The 18487-nt window shown below is 35.7% G+C and overlaps 1 protein-coding gene across 1 annotated transcript; it reads right to left on the bottom strand.

Moving 5' to 3' along the window:
- Positions 1–3056: 3056 nt before the first annotated feature.
- LOC123558877 (tryptophan 2,3-dioxygenase-like) lies at positions 3057–13922 on the bottom strand. The gene is made up of 12 exons (XM_045350720.2): positions 13303–13922; positions 12706–12796; positions 9790–9863; positions 9091–9156; positions 8580–8641; positions 8059–8134; positions 7536–7649; positions 5830–5940; positions 5184–5295; positions 4781–4918; positions 4147–4237; positions 3057–3555 (listed from the first exon to the last, which is right to left on the bottom strand). The coding sequence occupies exons 1-12, from the start codon at positions 13366–13368 to the stop codon at positions 3291–3293; spliced, it is 1266 nt and encodes a 421-aa protein (XP_045206655.2). The 5' UTR covers positions 13369–13922; the 3' UTR covers positions 3057–3290.
- Between the last annotated feature and the right edge of the window lie 4565 nt (positions 13923–18487).

Genomic DNA, 18487 nt, shown 5'->3' with positions numbered 1-18487 from the left:
AGGATCCATCCATACCCGGAATATCTATAATGGCAAGCTGGAAACGATAGGATCCACCCATATCCGTCTCTCTTTCTCCCCCCCCCCCCCCCCCCCCCAGCCCACCCCAACCCCCTCACCCCTTACTCGAAATGTCGAAAAAGCAAGCTGGAAACCATAAGATACCCGGAATACCATGTAGAAAGGTTAGCTAGAAATCATAAGATCCGTCCATACCCGGAATACCCAGAATTGCAAGCTGGAAACATTGAAGTCTAAGAACTATGAATTTCCTCTCGAATTAGAAGCATTTTCGAAGCTTGTAACAAAATCAGAATAAGATTGAATGATAGAAGTGCAGACAAATTTTAATTTTAATAATATTTTTATTAACAACATTTAACAATATTTCAAAATGACTAAGAAGACAATATCTCACATCAAGAATAGTTTTTGTTGAATTGAAGTTTATATAGAACTCTTAATAAGTAGGGTACTTAACAACTTAATCTCTTGCTTTTTAAGCTCAGTATCAGATTTTTATCGGTTTATAATAATAGTATCCGCTTTCTGCGCACTTCCGCTTAAATAATTAATTGCACTTGTAGAGATGGTACCTACCAAAGAAAATCTAAGGGGAGCAACTCTGAATTAACCAATGAACTGAAGCCAACATAAAGCACGTACTGGTCAAAAGTGAAAGAGAAATCAGATATGTCCTTTTTCCAACAACTGATCAGGCAGACAAAATATGACCTACATTTGTTTAAATCCCTTTGTATTCAATATACAATATGCACACTTTTCTCATGGCTTACACTGACAGTTATTTTGTAAGTTGTAGTGAGGCCCTGATAGAAAATTTAGTAGTGCATGAAGAATATGTAAAATAATGCATAAATTCCTTTTGAAGAAAATTTACGACATTAAGAAACGTTATTAAGTTTTGAACTTCAAGCCAAAGTTTCTTATTATTCCCAATGGTGATAGATGGTTTACACAAAATTTGTTTATTAAAATGTAAAATTTATATATCCAATAATAAGAATTAACAAAAAAGTTACATGTAAATTGGTATAAAGTTTGTGTAACAAAGTAGCCAGATTGCATAAATCTATCACTTTAATAAATCATTTTGAAAGTGTTTTGTGTACTTTAGTCATTTTAAAGAATTTCTCTTACTGTTCAAGAGTACTTTGCTTCGAATAATGTAACACAAAAAGTCATTGTCATCAAATATAATTACAACGTTTTAAGGTAGTGGTTGTAATTACAACATTTTGAGGTAGCTGATAGGTAATGACTATGTAATGTATCTTAACAAATTCAACATTCTCTGGTTGGAACTATCACGAGCATTGCTTTCCTTGAAAAACGAATAAGTGCTGAAAAAAGCATATGGAGGTTACTTTATTTGATGATTTTCGTTACAAGTCAACTACCTTAAACAAACCATAAGGTGTTTTATTTATTGTTGTAAACAAAGTAAGCGGGGTAACCTCAGATATCAACATTAATTTACAATTTAAACTGTTTACACAACTTGAAAAAAAATTGCTGGGGCCTCTCATTTACAATTATATCAACAATTATCACCTGAATTGCGTGCATTCATGAGTGAAAAATATTGATGGTAAAATGGTGTAGGGGTTTGTTTACATTATAAAATCTTTAATAACTTCTTTCAGGTAATTTTTTGGTATGGTTTTGGTAAGCTTATGATAAAGAGCAGGTTATTCTCTTTCACTCAGAAAAAACAAGCGTTTTAGACTGTTGGCTAGTCTTGGAATTTGACTTTATTAAAATACAAAAGGAAGTTCAGTATAGGCTCTTTCAAAGTTTTGAAAGTAGACTTAACTTACACTACACACTATTGAATTTATTTAGCTGTGGAAACTTCTGATATAGACTATAATTGGGTAAATCCTGAAATCATTGAAAAACGATCAATACAAGAGTTGTCCCTTTCGCTTCAGATATTTTGAGAAAGTCTTTTTTTAAATATCAAATATTTCTGTTTTTACATGGAGAAGAGGAAAACCATAAATATATTTAGTAAATTGGTGCACTTAGCTATCACTTTTACTCTGAAAAAAAGTCTGTAAAGATGCATTTGAATTTTTAGGTACCATCTCTAGCACTTAGGTTTGAATTTAGAAATAACTGTCGTAAGTGTTCTTATTACATACTCGTTTCTATTCCCCGTTAAGTTACAATTGTTCCGTGTGCGTCAATATCAGGTGCGTGACGTAATTTCATGTGTCGTTGCTTTAATTCTGTTCAGTATTGTCAATCTTATTCTTATTCTTGAACAAATTCATAATGTTTACATTACATTTATACGTGTACATACGTATGTAATAAAAAAGGTTATTATCTTTGCATCGGGAAATATGCACTCGTTCTTAAGCGGAAGAAAATTGCGCTTCTAAAGTCGCGCAATATTTCCGCTGCAGAACTCGTGCATATTTCCCGAAACAAAGCTAATAACCTGTGAATATCATGTCATCTGAAAAAATACTTATGATATAACATATCCCATACAGTGATTTGTCTTTATTAAAATTATTGTTTGGAGTAGAGCTGCGAACTAATTATATCATGTAGCCCGAGTGATACAGTAATACGCAAAACAATGATTTTATTCAAGAGAAAAACACTGTTTGACATATATTATTTCGATTCTAATTTTGACAACATCCACCAAATATTTGCCTGTTTTGTGTCGTTTTCTTTTCCAGTGCGCCATTATGACGTATCAGTTGTTACTTACAAGCAAGGAATGTGCTGCATTAAAACACATAGTTTCAGCATTCTTAGTTCATACAAAAACAAATCGGGTCGTGTTAGCATAATTATAATTGTGATGTTTACTGGCTGTTTCAAAAGTATGTACATTATGGTATAGAGGTATGTCCTCACACACACTGAATCTGATTATTATGCGCGCAAAATTATTTCTTATCTTAATTATTCCATGTGAGTACTTTAAAATCGGTAATATTTAGAGTAGAAAAAATCACTCTGGTTAGGTTTTTTTCTTCACGCTTAAATATGTTAAAACATGGCTCTGCTTTATATTGTTTCTTAAATAAAATATAGTTATAAACATCAAATAATGTATGCAAATAGAGCTATATACATATGATCTTTGTTAGTACCCTTGTCATAACTTTTTACAACATAAATGCATTTGGTTAATGTTGATGACTAAACATTTTGTAGTGTATACATGATTTTAACAATTTACACCATATACCAAGTCAGCCGAAAGGCTAGAAGGTAACAATATGTCTTTTCAGCATAAATGTTCAGAAAAAATGGACATCTTGCGAATCCTTATTCGCATCAATTTCCTGTCCTTTTATGGCACCATTTGCGCTATTTCTATCGTCTGCATCATCCGAGTCATCAGACGACTGGCTGTGCTCATATCCGGCGTCCAGTTCAGCAATCTGCTCGTGTGATAATATACTCAGCGTCCTTTTCATAGAATTAGTCAGTGGCGGAATGTAGACACGTGGTATAAGGAACGCGGACAGGTTGAAAAGGTCCAAAAATACCTTGTAGCGATCGCTGAAACAAACAATATCATATTTGACAATGTATGCCTAGAGTCAGGATATAAAAGTAGCTGTTATTTAGTATTTCATCATTTTTAAAGGACAATTGTTCTAAAATTATTCATATTACTGTGCATGGCTACTACAAAAACGAGAAATTGTAGATTTTGCTTTCACGTCATAACTGGTTTTAGCAGCAAAAGTTAAAGATAAGTCGAATAAAGAAACACTATGACTCTTGCTACATTCGTAGTTTGTGACCTCATTAGTTGTACTGAGAGTGCGTGTGCGGTTAACTTGAAATAAGTTCAATGTTAATAGATAACTATGTTACATGTTAATGCACATGCACTTATCTAACCAATCTGAGCAAATAAATGCTCCCTTTTAGGTACTGAACTTTGGATGTAATCGTTATCTGCCTAGGACCTCCTTAGTTGTAATGGAAGTACAAGTGTTGTTACCTGTACGTTCACCACGAGGCGTTCGATGTCAGTACATTACCATGCCATGTGTTAAAACTCATTTAATCAAGTTATGGACGAAAAACGCTAAACGCTTTGTTTTATCTACCAAAACGGATCGGACACTCTGTGTAACATACCTGATAGTAGAGCGGAGGTACTGGTATCCAGACGAACCTCCAGTTCCGACCTTGCTACCAATCATTCTTTGTACCATTGTCACGTGATTTGCTGAAAAGTGAGAAAAAACTTAAACGACTGTCAAAAATAATAAATATTTTCTAAATATTTAAGAAGCATTAGACCTATTTCACTGACATCTGCTTTCTGTGCTGCCATCTGCCCTCTGTATATCAGTAAAGTCTAGCAGAGAAGCGTCCATCTTTAATCGAATATGGCCATCCTTCTTTTATATATAGTCATTAAAAGACGACTCGAGCGGAGCGCAAGCTGAAAATCTGTATATGAATTAAGAGTGTGCTTTGAAATATCCACAACTTCGAACCTGGCATTAACAGATATACATGTATATGAACATCTCCATAGCAGTAGTTCGCGGAAGACATACTCGGTGCCTTATTCAGATTAAACGCATTGTTCAGAAACGGCGCCAGTTCTGTTATAAACCATAATTTGTAAAGCATCCATATACCTTCAAAGACACTAAATTAAAAATCTCATCAAAAAGATAGCTATTTCAACAGTTTTGCATCTAACCACACGATGATGACCAAAACACTTTATAGTTTTATCACTCCATTTGTTGTAACTTACCTCTCCATTTAATCATGAGCGAGTCTATATCTGTGAGGAGGGTGAGCAAGTGAAATGGCTGATGAAACCTGGGTTCATCACGGTACAAAGAGATCATCAGCGCCCCCTGGGAGGCCTTATGACTAAAGCGACGGTCACCTTGAAAAAAGATGAATATCATTAAGGTATCAGTACATAAATGAAAATATGATACAAAGATTTACAATATGGCATGGAATTTATATAGTCACAACATTGATAACAACAACAACGGCAACAATGATAATAATAATAGTTATAATAATAAAGATACATTTATTTACTTGAAAAGTATATTCGGCTCAACTTCCTCTAGACTTAGTGACTGCTTAAAAGACTAGAGCTAATTGTAAAAAAAAATATCTAGAAACTTATTCTAGTTTACCTCGTTCAACAAGCACTTGATGTTGTGCAGGATCGAAGATCGTTTCGAATGTGTCGATCTGCTTCTTGTATTCAAGCATTTTCGTCTCTTTCTTGGAAGAGTCCGTCTCATCCTATATCAATAAAAAACGGATAAAAGTAGCAATGCGTGATGAAAAAAGTCTGATATCTTACTAGTACACTTTCTAACATTAAAAGTGTTAGTAGTATTATTTATAATACAAGTGTTTTTTTCGTTTTGTTTTTGTTGGATTAAACTTCGCACCGACTCAATTATAGGTCATACGGCGACCTTCCAGCTTTGATGGTGGAGGAAGACCCCAGGTGCTCCTCCGTGCATTATTTCATCACGGACGGGCACCTGAGTAAAACCGTAAACCAGCTCGATGGCTTCCTCACATGAAGAATTCAACACCCCGAGTGAGGCTCAACCTACATCGGTGAGGGTAAAGTGATTCAAAGTCAACGACCGTAACCACTCGGGCACAGAGGCCCCATAATACAAATGTACAAATAGGGTCTATAAAGATGTTTTAAAACCGAAAAACTACAAAAAGCGTTTTCTCTTATGTTTCATTTTCCGGTTGAAGTACCTTCTTGAAAGAATAATGAACCCTTGGTATCTTACATGAGAATAAATATCTTACCATAGCTGCTTTCAGCCAGCAATCATCAATCCATTTGTTGACCGACTTCCGGTATCTTTCCCAAAAGTGAAACTCCGACCTGTCAAGTCCAGGTGTCCTCTCTAACCATGACTAAACAGATATAGATTAAAGATTATAAAAAACACTATCTGAATTAAAACTTTTGAGCAAAGTATCACCATTGCATTAACTTTATATTCTTTCTTGAACTGGAAAAAGCTAGATACAACAAAGAAAGGAAAGATTTAGTATTTTCTTGTCTATCCAGCGACGACTCGATTCCGTTATTGTTTATGTTAGATTTACATTAATTTATTGTGCTTATTTCATTCACCCACCCTCGAATCTATCGTTACCAGTGTCTTACGAGGACCGACAGCCGTGCCCTCAGTAGACCTGTAACTTGCGATTTCTGGACATCTACATCAGCACTTTAGTTTATCTTATAGCTCTACACAGTCTCAGTTTTATTGTATTACATTGCTAGACTAGTCATTTGAACGGCTTTAATAAAAAATCTGTTTCTGAAATATGATTACAAAGAGTTTTCGTTCCATAGATATTCAGTCATAACATAGTTAAGTGAGGTAACCGATAAAACGTTCGTCGTCGTATTTTAGGGTTTCTGCCAAAATTTAATCTTAAGAACTTGAATTCTTATACATTACGGATTATTTTTATGCCCCCGAAGGTGGGCATATTAAAATCGCACTGTCCGTCCGTGCGTGCGTCCGGTAAATTCTTGTCCGGGCTGTAACTCTTCCATCCATAAAAGGATTTTGAAATAACTTGGCATTAATGTTCAACATAATGAGACGAAGTGTCATGCGCAAGACCCAGACCCCTAGCTCCAAGGTCAAGGTCACACTTAGAGGTCGAAGGTTAACATGGTCTGTTTTGTGCCCGGTCCATAACTCTGCCATCAATGAAGGGATTTTTAAAGAACTTGCCATAAATATTTTCCATAATGAGACGATGTGTCATGCGTAAGACCCAGACCCCTAGCTCCAAGGTCAAGGTCACACTTAGAGGTCAAAGGTTAACAGGGTATGTTTCGTGTCCGGTCCATAACTCTGTCATTCATTAAGGGATTTTGAAATTACTTGGCATAAATGTTCACCATAATGAGACGACGTGTCATGAGCAAGATCCAGACTCCTAGGTCCAAGGTCAAGGTCACACTTAGAGGTCAAACGTTAACCTGGTCTGTTTCTTGTCCGGTCCACAACTCTGCCATTGATGAAGGGATTTTGAAATTACTTGGAAAAAATGTTCCCTATAATGAGATGGGGTGTCATGTGCAAACCCAGACCCCTAGCTCCAAGGTCAAGGTCACACTTAGAAGTCAAAGGTGTTTCTTGTCTGGTCCATAACTCTGTCATTTATCAAGGGATTTGAAAATAATTTTACACAAATGTTAACCATATTGAGGTGTGTCACACTTATGACCGAGGCCTCTTAGGTCATGGTCACAAAATGATATGTGATTTTTGCGAATACAACTGTGGCATTTTGGGGCCTACTTCGGGGGCATCTGTCACCATTAGTGACAGCTCTTGTTTAAATTTTGAACTATGGTGTTTTGATAGATTCACGTTAATCGCATGGTTTCATGGCCTCAAAAAAAAACTTAACGGTTACCTCAAGAACTTTTATGCAAAATATTGATATATGAAAACATGTAAATCCTATTATCACATACTCACTTCCACGAGCTGGAACAGGGACGGACTTCCGGTAGAGTTATCTAGCTGGGCTATAGATACTGGGTCATTAAACACCTTTTTGTAATGCTGCTGGTTATACTTTATTCTGTGCTCCTGTAAAATAAATAAATAAAAATTACATTTCTTACCAGTACTGATGATCCGTAATTTCAAAATTTTTACCAGTACTGATGGTCCGTAATTTCAAAAACTAAAACCAAATATGCCCTAAAACTTTGATAACGCAACAACTATTAGAATTTCTGGTGATACAGAAACACGTCATCACTGGCTATTTTTCACAGACATATACATTATTGTATTTATTTCCAGACGACTTTTTCCAGTTTTGTTTTGAAGTAGCAGATTTTAACATGTTTGTCAATTCATTTATTATATAAGTAACATAGTGACAATGTACTACAATCTATCTAAACCACAGATAAATGTAATGTAAAGACACCACATAGCTTCAAACATTTTCCATGAGGATTTTTTATCAAATAATAAATGTAAGCAGTACCTCTTTCAGGCCAAGTTTATTTTCTAATAGCCGGAACTGTAAACTCTGGAAACCCGAGGCTGTAGATAGGTATCCCCTAAAATTGTGTAACAAAATGTAACATGCATACAGTGTACTCTCGATACAATTAACCTTCGAAGACAATTGCTTTGGAATTCTTATCGCACTTAGCCTGCATTTTACCATGTCTGCTTTTCAGAGGTGTATAAAACAATGTGTGAAACATAATCATGACTGCCACTGGAACCATGAGAGTTTTATTAACGAATTACAAAGTCACTGTCTGGAATATCTGAAGAAACGTTTGTTTCAAAACAAATTAGCTGACATATCCTAAAATATATTTTCAGTTTAAACTATCGTAAACTGTTAAGCTTTCTATTATCATTTCTAAAAAGCTTGCGTTAGACGTCTTTAGTCAGGAGAAAAAACAAACTAAATTTTTATTGAGGACTTCTCTAACTGGACGCTCCTAAAATCATTTTCCGATTTTTCCGATTGTAAAAATTCGATGGTCTTACCTAAATTCGAGGAAGTCGAGAGGTGTCATGGTTTCCAGAATCTGGAACTGGTCTGTTAACAGCTGTAAGTGCGTAGAAATCATTGTAATTTTGCTGTTACTAAATATAAATGAATATCAGTAGTATACCATATATACTTCAACGGAATTAAAGAGAGCTGATCAATGTAGACGTGCAAACGAAGATTCTCATTATAAACGGTTTATAGACTTGCGTTCATCTTTTATCCATGGCAACTGTTTTTTTTTTAAGAATTTGTTTTGTAAGATTCTATAAAACTTATATTTCTCTTTGCCTCTCTGTATTTGTAAAGACAGTTACAACATTGAAAGAAATGCTTATCTGACAGTAACTGCTTTATAACATAATCAAAATTATGCTTTTTAAAAACTTTCTTGGCCGAACTTTGTATGACATATATTTAGTTCGATTGTCTCGATGTTTTTCCTATATTATGCCATTGATACAGAGCGAAATTAAAAAATGTGGAACGCTAGCAAGATTTGTTTACCTTGAGGATGAGCACTACTCGGTTCAGTCTGTTGATGATATTCAGCGTTTTACTTTCATCAAGCGTCTGCAAGATAAAGATGTTTAGAAATATAAAATGTTAAATATAACTTTAATGAATTTACATGCAAAAAGATGGAGTCTGTAAAAAAAAATTCAAAAAAGACACATAAACGAGCCATATAAAGTAAGTGAAAGCCAACCGAAATGAAGTTTGGTCAGTATTTTATGCATTCAAACGACACAGACGTGACGTTAACGTCATGGGCCATGCAGCACGTCAACTACACGTATGCAAAACTTAAAATCATTTCTGCTTCTCTAACCATCCTATTTTAATAATACGTACAGTTCGTAAGCATAACAGATCAAATTACAGTTGTTTATGCCATACAGATAAATAAATTTTCTTAGAAACAGCTTCCATAATTATTATCAACTGATAATGTAACTTGAAACAGTGCATTCTGTTGCTTTTAGATTACTTCCGCACATATTGTTCACTGCATACGATAATGGTGTTTTCCTGAACACTGCTGCTTAAAGGGGAATAGTTTAGGTGACGGACCCGAATGTCAACTGCTAAATTCCGTATTCTACGTATGCGATTCCGGACAGTATCGAGTGTCATTACGGATCCACTACCTTATACATTTCTTCTCTGTTAGATTGCCTGTATATATAACTGAAAGAAACTTACCTTTGAAGGGGTCATGAAGAGCTCTCTGACAGAATCAATCTCGAACAGTATCTGTTTGAACCACAACTCGTACGCTGAAATTGTTGGCCAGAATTTAAACACGGGACTGTTAAAGACATTTTCTATTAGAATTAAGTATAATTAAATATTTTCTCAGATTGAAATAACATTAAATGCACAGGAAGAAACTCTGAAGTAATGTAAACAATACATAAAAAATAACAACTACTTTCAGTCAGAACGAAAATAACAGAATTATGCTCATAAAAAAGTCTCTTCTACTAGAAATCACGTATCAGTACATTGTATGTGTATATCACAAACAATTTAAGTCGCACCCCTATTACACACATACTGAAGACAGTTTTACACGTTTCTTACGCCGGAGGTCATGTATTGACGTCAACGTATCCGTTAAACACGGGCAACGTAACTGAACCAGCAGCGTTACTGTCTTTCTAAAGGTTAAATATAAATATGTTCACATAAAATAATTCCAAATAATGTCATGGAGTCGGCTCTTTTTTTTTTTTGAGTGGGGGTGGGTTTAGTTAAACATAACAGCCCACGTGACTTTTGGATACCGTAGCATTTTGCCTATATTTTCCTCATTACTATACGGATATTCATACGAGATAGCAAAATGGGTGCTTTCCTCCGCACAATGTGTCTGCCATCATTTCCAAGTACTTTTCTCAAATAATTCGCCAAACTGCGAAAGTGTGTACGTTATCCACTCAGTTAGTCCACGAAAAGCAGTTGAGCGAAGTGTTTGAGAACAGTACTAAGAACTGATGACAGACACTTTGTGCAGAGGAAAGCACTCATTTTGCTGTCTTCGACACTCTTTATTTTTTGAAAACCTGTCAAGTAATAAGGAAAACAGAGGCAAAATGTTACCTGAATCGAGACGTTTTCTTCGTGGGTACGGTATTCAAAAGTCCCGTGGAATGGCCACCTTGTTAGCGTAACTTTAGTAGGTTAGGTACGACTAGAAATATTTTTATTTATGTTCTAAAAAGCGCGTAATACTTCCGTTCACGTACTTTTCAAAGCTCATCATTAAACGTTTTTAAATTGTAAAAAGGATCAATTCATATTTTTGGAGTAGAAAACGATTTGAATAAACACGATTTTGTAAAGTTCATATCATGTGTAAAAGATAAATTTATTTCAGATATCTTATGCTACCGTCATTCCTATTAGATAGCATGTTTAGTACGGTGTTCCGTTTGGACAATCGTGACTTTTTATTTAATACTTAACCGCGATGCACGATGGTACGATGACGAAAACGCGATGGCGCGATGACACGATGATGAAACAACGATGGTACGATGGTGAAAACGCGATGGCACAATGTTGAAATCGCGATGGTGCGATGGTACGATGGTGAAATGTCGATGTAATATCGCGTTTTCATCATCGTACCATCGCGTTTTCACCATCGTACCATCGCGTTTTCACCATCGTGCCATCGCGTTATCATCATCGTACCATCGTGGTTTCACCATCGTGTTTTCACCATCGTACCATCGCGTTTTTACCATCGTACCATCGCCTTCCGGTTAGAAATGCGTAGTCCCGTGCACTTTTTTTCAACAATAGATGAATGTATCTCAATGTATTTTGTGAGAAGAAATTTACCATTTAGATTCTGCTGTTTTGCAAAATGTTTTACAAAATGTTCAGTGCTCAGTTCATTAAAACTGTAAAATCTTCAAGGCCACGTCCTTTGTATTTTATGTATGCATAAAAGTAAATAAAAAGCTGGGTGTAATAGTCACATGGTATTATTCAAACTCAGCTTATTCTTGTTAGGATGTAGAAGGTACATAGTGCAATGTGAAAATGAGATTGTATCAAGCCTGTATTTCACTGACACATATACTGTACCATTGCGCATAACCACCGGAAGGCGATGGCACGATGGTGAAATCGCGATGGTACGATGGTGAAAACGCGATGGCACGATGGTGAAAACGCGATGGCACGATGGTACGATGAGGAAAACGCGATGGCACGATGGTACGATGGTGAAAACGCAATTGTACGATGATGAAAACGCGATATTACATCGACATTTCACCATCGTACCAACGTTGTTTCATCATCGTGCCATCGCGTTTTCGTCAAACGGAACACCGTAGTTTAGCTATACAAATGATAGTGTATATTTGTGTTTATCATGTATAACCTTTCAGTAGTATTATCAATACGACTTGATTGTTTATACTGAAATGTACTATGTGCAATGTACATCTGTGCTGACTTAATTCCACACTCAAACAGCTGTATGGGTTTTAACAAATACTAAATCAGGAAATGGCGCGGAAAAAATGATATTCACATAATAGCGGATTCAAATAGTTCTGTGTCGAGTCTTTTTCATTAGCCCTTACCCTGCCAAATTTCTAAAATGGACTTGTCTGTCATTCAATTTTGGCAGTACCACTTACTATTCAAAAGGATGTTCACTGAAAATTTACTGACTGAATAGCGAACAATGCAAACCATGACTTGCCAGCACAAATGTGCAGGCTGATATCACTTGCCACCAGCAGGCTAAGTTAGAATGACATTATTGCTGAAATCACTTAACAGATTTATGCTTTGCACTTTAGTAGCATTTTCAGAAAGAAATACATAAATGACAAAATTAATTAGGCAAACAAACATGACCCTCACTACTTTAGACTCTTATTAACACAGAGTTCTTCAAGGAAATGAAAGTTAAGACATCTAAAAAAATGGACCTTGGCGTGCGCTAAAGCAATTTGATATGCGACCATTTTACACAGAAAAAAAGGGTAAAATATTTAACCTATACCTTAATGCTTAGGAAATTGCCTGCAGGTGCACCACTGTTATATCACGATGTTTATACAAATATTCATTATAGGAGTTATAACATACCTTGGTGCGTGATGATAAAGAGGTGCTCATCGTGTACCGGGTTACCCGCCTTCTCGCTCTGTACCGTCTGACATTCCAACAACTTTCCAAGCTGCAGCAGAAGACACATTTGAAATCGACCATCTTAAATAATAATGAGTATTTTGACCACTTTATAAACGTTGACAGGGATATCGCGGAATTTTTCGTAAAGTTCGTGTGTATACCCCACCCCACACCCAGTTTCCGTATGCACTACGTTCGAACTGTCTAAAAATAAAACACTGGTATTTCAATGATTCATAGCGCCAATTCAAGACGAATAAGTAAGTAATCTTATTACTGATAATTCCAAATCATTGACTAAGTAAATTTTGGAGACTTCACAACATTCCAAGATCCTATGAGCTCCTCCGGGCAATACTTCATGGGACCCTCAGTAGAACGTAGAAAATTAGTAGAACCACCGATCTGGATAGCTTCCTCTCATGGAATAGTAGGGTTTAGAATCCACAGCGGTGAATTTGTTCACTTAACATGCGTTTTATATACTGTATTGTAATGATTAAATGCAAGTTTGAAATATAAATTAGCTACGAGGAAGAAAAATGCACTAACCTGTAAGTATTCGTTGTAAGACAAAGGAGCTCCATTCGGTTTTACTTCCTCCAATTTTCCAGACATTGTCGTCTGCTAAAATTCCAGTACTTTAAAGGAATTTACATTAACTTAAACAAAACTATCGTGGCATTACCCTGTGTAAACTTGACGAATATGGAGTTGACCCTATACTTACAGGGCATGAAACTATGCCAGTTTTTGGTTCTTATCAGATTAAAATGAACATAAACAGAACTGGCTTAATCCTTCCTTCTCAATCGTTCCGATGATTGTTGAAGAATAAAACAAAAACATTTCAATAATCTTTTAATCTGAGACTGATGATTATCACTGTAATTGTTGGTAAATAATCACATTTATAATACAGGCTATACACACCAAATATAGCAACTATCTAGATGCGCTGACAATTTTATCATCGGCGCCATTCACAACGTATATTAGTTGACAAGCAGTTAAACATTTGAAATGGTTTAAAAAGGCCAGTCATATTTAAGATTTACGCATTTTCCATAGTTAAGCTGCTCTACCAACTATGTGTCGTTTTCTGTCAAAATTCTATATATGACCATCCCAAGTGAAACTAAGAGTTCCATAACCTGAGACTACATAGCTGGCCCTCAATTCAGTTATGCCACTAACAAACCCAGTAATAACTATTCTTTACCTACACCTACCCGTTAAGGTATTGGACCCGTAATAGAGTACCTCCTTTTTAAAGAGTATTCAATTCCTACCATGAACCTACTTTGACTGCAATTTTCATGGGGGCGTAGGTTCAAGCCCCACTTGGACCAAAAAAAAAATTCCCATATTTTCCTTTTTCTAGTAAGTTTTTACTTCTTTTAAGACTTATTATGAATGTATTGTACAGAAGTGGAAAATTTTCATTTTATATGCAATTTCTTGCTGTTCAAAGTGAATTTACCTCTAAATCAGGAGGGGTAGAGTTAGACATCTTTAAAAATTCTGAGTTACATGCGGTAAAAGTTCTCTATTTTGCCTGCATTCTTTTGATAACATATTGTGGAAGAAAATAAGGTAGGTTTTACTTCTGCTCCAAGGTTATTTTTGAATGAAGTAAGCAAAATTCAAAACAGACCCACATGATTCGACCTTAATTTTTTAATGTTGGAGTTAGAATTCTGTCTCATTAAATCTGTTTACCTGAGACACCCTAGAAAAAAATGATATTTACAGTTTTATTTTGTGTATTATAATTGTTTAGCAATAGTTTGATGTTTCTTTTATCAAAATTAATGCTGTAATGAATTCTCTGCAATCGTTTTAGTAAGTGGCTATCACATTGAAATTTTACAAAAAACGACACGGTAAAAGTTGTTTAAAATTTGCAACACAGTGCGAAACATGGTCAACTTTAAGAATATACCAAGCAAATGCCATTTTTAAAACATTTCTATTAGGGGTCCAATACCTTAAAAAATAAGGGGAGGGTGGGAACACTTACAACAGGGAAAAGTGATGTCAAATTATGCATTATTCATAGTTAATCAGTAAATAGTAGGTAAAATTCAATTGTTCTATATAAACTAAATGCAAAAAAAAGAAATAAATTGCTGACCTGTTTACATACAACCAATTTGACTTAGTACCTTATTCAGACTTTTCTTTGTCATACTGATAAATGTCATGAAACCATTGATTTGTACAATCTAATCTGTCTATTCAGTCCCGAATTACAAAATGCAGTGAAAATAATTACTGATTTATCATGTTTGTATCTCCATAGTAAAACAAGGACTCGACAAGCCTTATTTTGTATAATAATGGGAGATAATTCAAAAACTAGGTAAAGTAGAGTTATGGTTCTTTGACAATGCATTTCCCGACAATGGCCTCCATCATTTTGTGAAGTTTCAATGAAATGCCATTAATACTTTTCAAGAAATGCTCCGGACAAGTCTTATTTTGTATAATAAAGGGAGATAATTCAAAAACTAGGTATGGTAAAGTTATGGTTCTTCGACACTGCACATCCCGTCAATGGCCTCTATCATTTTGTGAATTTTTTGAATTCCATTAACACTTTTCAAGTAATGCTCCGGACAAGCCTTATTTTGTATAATGAAGGGAGATAATTAAACAAGAGGGTCAAGATTACCCTGGACCGCTCACCTGAGTAATATGAGCTACATGTTTCAAATGTCAAACTGATGCTAAAATATTAAGAAAGTAGGTCAGTAGGTCACATTCATGGTCACTGAAAGTCAGTTTTAAGATCGGTTGCAAAACTCAAATCTTGGTAGAGGACAATAAGCAATGCTACATACCAAATATCAAAGGCCCAGGCCTTGCAGTTTCAGACAAGAAGATTTTTAATTTTTTTTCCTATATAAGTCTATGTAAAATTTAGGACCCCCTGGGCGGGGCCTCTTTTCACCCCAGGGTAATAATTTGAACATCTTCGTAGAGGACCACCAGGCAATGCTACATACCAGATACCAATGGGCTAGGTCTTGTGGTTTCAGACAAGATTTTTAAAGGTTTTCCCTATATAAGTCCTGTAAGCTTCTTTTCACCCCAGGGGCATAATTTGAACAATCTTTGTACAGGATCACAAGATAATGTTACATACCAAAAATCAAAGCCCTAGGCCTTGTGGTTTTCAACAAGAAGATTTTCAAAGTTTTTCCCTATGTATGTCTATATAAACCATGTGACCCCAGGGCGGGGCCATATTTGACCCTAGGGGGATAATTTGAACAAACTTGGTAGAGGACCACTGGACGATGCTACATACCAAATATGAAAGTCCTATGACCTGTGGTTTTGGGCAAGATTTTTAAAGTTTTTACTTTCAGTTGCCATGGCAACAAGAGTTCTGCATGGATTTCAATTCTTTGGACAATTTTGAAAGGGGGCCACCCAAGGATCATTCCTGTGAAGTTTGGTGTAAATCTGCCCAGTGGTTTTGAAGATTTTTTTAGAAATTGTTGACACACAACGGATGACGGACATCGAGCGGTCACGAAATCTCACCTTGAGCCTTTGGCTCAGGTGACCTAAAAACTAGATAAGGTAGAGTTATGGTTCTTTGACACTGCACTTTGTCTCAATGGTCTCTGATTATGTCAAGTTTCAATCAAATGCCATTAATACGTTTCAAGTTATACTCTGGACAAAAGTGTGACAGATGGACGGACAGACGGAAGGACAGACAAAGCGGCAACTATATGCTCACCCTTCGGGGAGCATAAAAATTAAAGGTCATGAATATTCCCCATATTGCCATCTTTGTACTTTTAGTCAGTGCAGGATTCCACTGTGTGACTGACATGCAGACAGACAAATAACAACAAACCTGGTAATATTCTAACTGATCTGAATACTATTATTTTTCTTGATCCATAAGGTAGGGTTTGCAAGTGACATGGAATTGTCTTGTAGGGTGAATGTCTGTGAAAAATTATTTGAATTTCTATCAATGCATGAAAAGTTCTAAATGGACATTAAAAGTTTCCTGAAGATCAGTCAAAAATGAGATTTCTACAGTATTTCTAATCATTTTCTATGATTTTACCAATAAGGTGAACACTTGATCAAAGTTTCAAGAAAATCCTTCAAGTGGTTTAGCATAAAAGGAGGGGACATGAAGGCTCAAACATTTGAGTTGTGACCTTGACCTTGAGCTGGCATTGATGAATATTGAGTTCTGCACATCGTCTTGATAAGGGGAATATTACAGCCAAGTCATTTTAAAATCCTTCAAGGAGTTTAGAAGATACAGAGCGGATACAAAATGAAAGGCTCAAACCTTTGACCTCGAGTTGTGACTTTGACCTTGAGCCAACATGGCTGACTCATTAGTTCTGCACATCGTCTCTTGATGAAGTGATCATCTGACCAAAGTTTCATGAAAACCTACAAGGGGTTTAAGAGATACAGAGCAGACATAAAATGGAAGGCTCAAACCTTTGTCCTTAAGTTGTGACCTTGACCTTGAGCTGACACTGCTGACTCGTGAGTTCTGAACATCGTCTTGATGATGTGATCATTTGACCCAAGATTCATGAAAACCCTTCAAGGGGTTTAGGAGATACAGAGCAGACACAAAATGGAAGGCTCACATCTTGACCTTGTGTTGTGACCTTGACCTCGAGTCGATAGTTCTGCACATCGTCTTGATGAGGTGGTCATTTGACCAAAGTTTCGAAAGAATAATATCCCCACAATACGGCTTTGTCACATAAGTATGGCAACCATAAGAAAGAAATGGCCACAAGAAAGTGTAATTTAAGTTGTTTAACATCTTGAAGGTCAAAAAAACTGAAACCAGTGTTTGTGAAAGAGCCTAGTGTTATAATGATGTTACACCTGTGTACCAAAATTTATTTAAATCTGTCAAGCCTTATTATTGTCCGGGAACCATGAGTTTGGCAAATTTTAAGTTGGAAAGGGGCCATTACTACATCAAACAAGAGCTGTCGGATGACAGCGCGCACGACTATTCGAAGAATTGATTGAAGAATGGGGTCAAAATATTTCCATAGATTTTCAGACAAAAGAAAAAAATGGATTAAACAAAAAATGTTCCTGTATTTGTGGATTTCGATTAGTCTTGCACTAAGTGGCAATGTGTGACCATGATAACAAATATGTTATTAAGTTATATGTTTGGCAAAATATGGACTTGTATGAAAAGTTTAACTAATTTCCAAGTCCAAAAAGGGTCATAATTCAGTCAAAATAGTCGACAGAGTTATGTACACTTGCCTACAGATGGGAATCATGTTGATATACTAGTGTTAAAAGTTTCAAAGCCACAGTTCAAATAGTTTTGACAAAAATTTCGAAGTCCAAAAAGGGCCATAATTCAGCCAAAATAGTTGTCAGAGTTATGTACTCTTGCCTACAGATGGAAATCATAATGATAAACAAGTGTTTAAAGTTTAAAAGCCATATATCAAATAGTCTTGACAAAACATGAACATATACGAAAACAGAACCAATTTCCAAGTTCAAAAAGGGCCATAATTCAGCCAAAAAAGACGACAGAGTTATGTACTCTTGCCTATTGATAGAGACTGTAATACTGAACAAGATATAAAAGTTTCAAAGCCATATGTCAAACACTTTACACAAAATATAAACTGGTACGAAAAACTTAACCAAGATTTCTAAGTCAGAAGAGGCCATAATTCAGCCAAAATGCTTGATGGAG

The sequence above is a fragment of the Mercenaria mercenaria genome, chromosome 5 (assembly GCF_021730395.1).
Source record: "Mercenaria mercenaria strain notata chromosome 5, MADL_Memer_1, whole genome shotgun sequence".
NCBI classification, from domain to species: domain Eukaryota; kingdom Metazoa; phylum Mollusca; class Bivalvia; order Venerida; family Veneridae; genus Mercenaria; species Mercenaria mercenaria.
The sequence above is the reverse complement of the archived record's forward strand: the minus strand, read 5'-3'. Positions and strand labels throughout refer to the sequence as shown.

Excerpts from the sequence above, each read along its gene's own strand:
- LOC123558877 (XM_045350720.2), bottom strand. The coding sequence starts at position 13,368 with ATGTCTGGAAAATTGGAGGAAGTAAAACCGAATGGAGCTCCTTTGTCT. Across the intron at positions 8,135-8,579 it reads CTCGACTTCCTCGAATTTAG|GGGATACCTATCTACAGCCT; the intron begins GTAAGACCATCG and ends ACACAATTTTAG. Across the intron at positions 4,238-4,780 it reads GCTCATGATTAAATGGAGAG|CAAATCACGTGACAATGGTA; the intron begins GTAAGTTACAAC and ends CTCACTTTTCAG.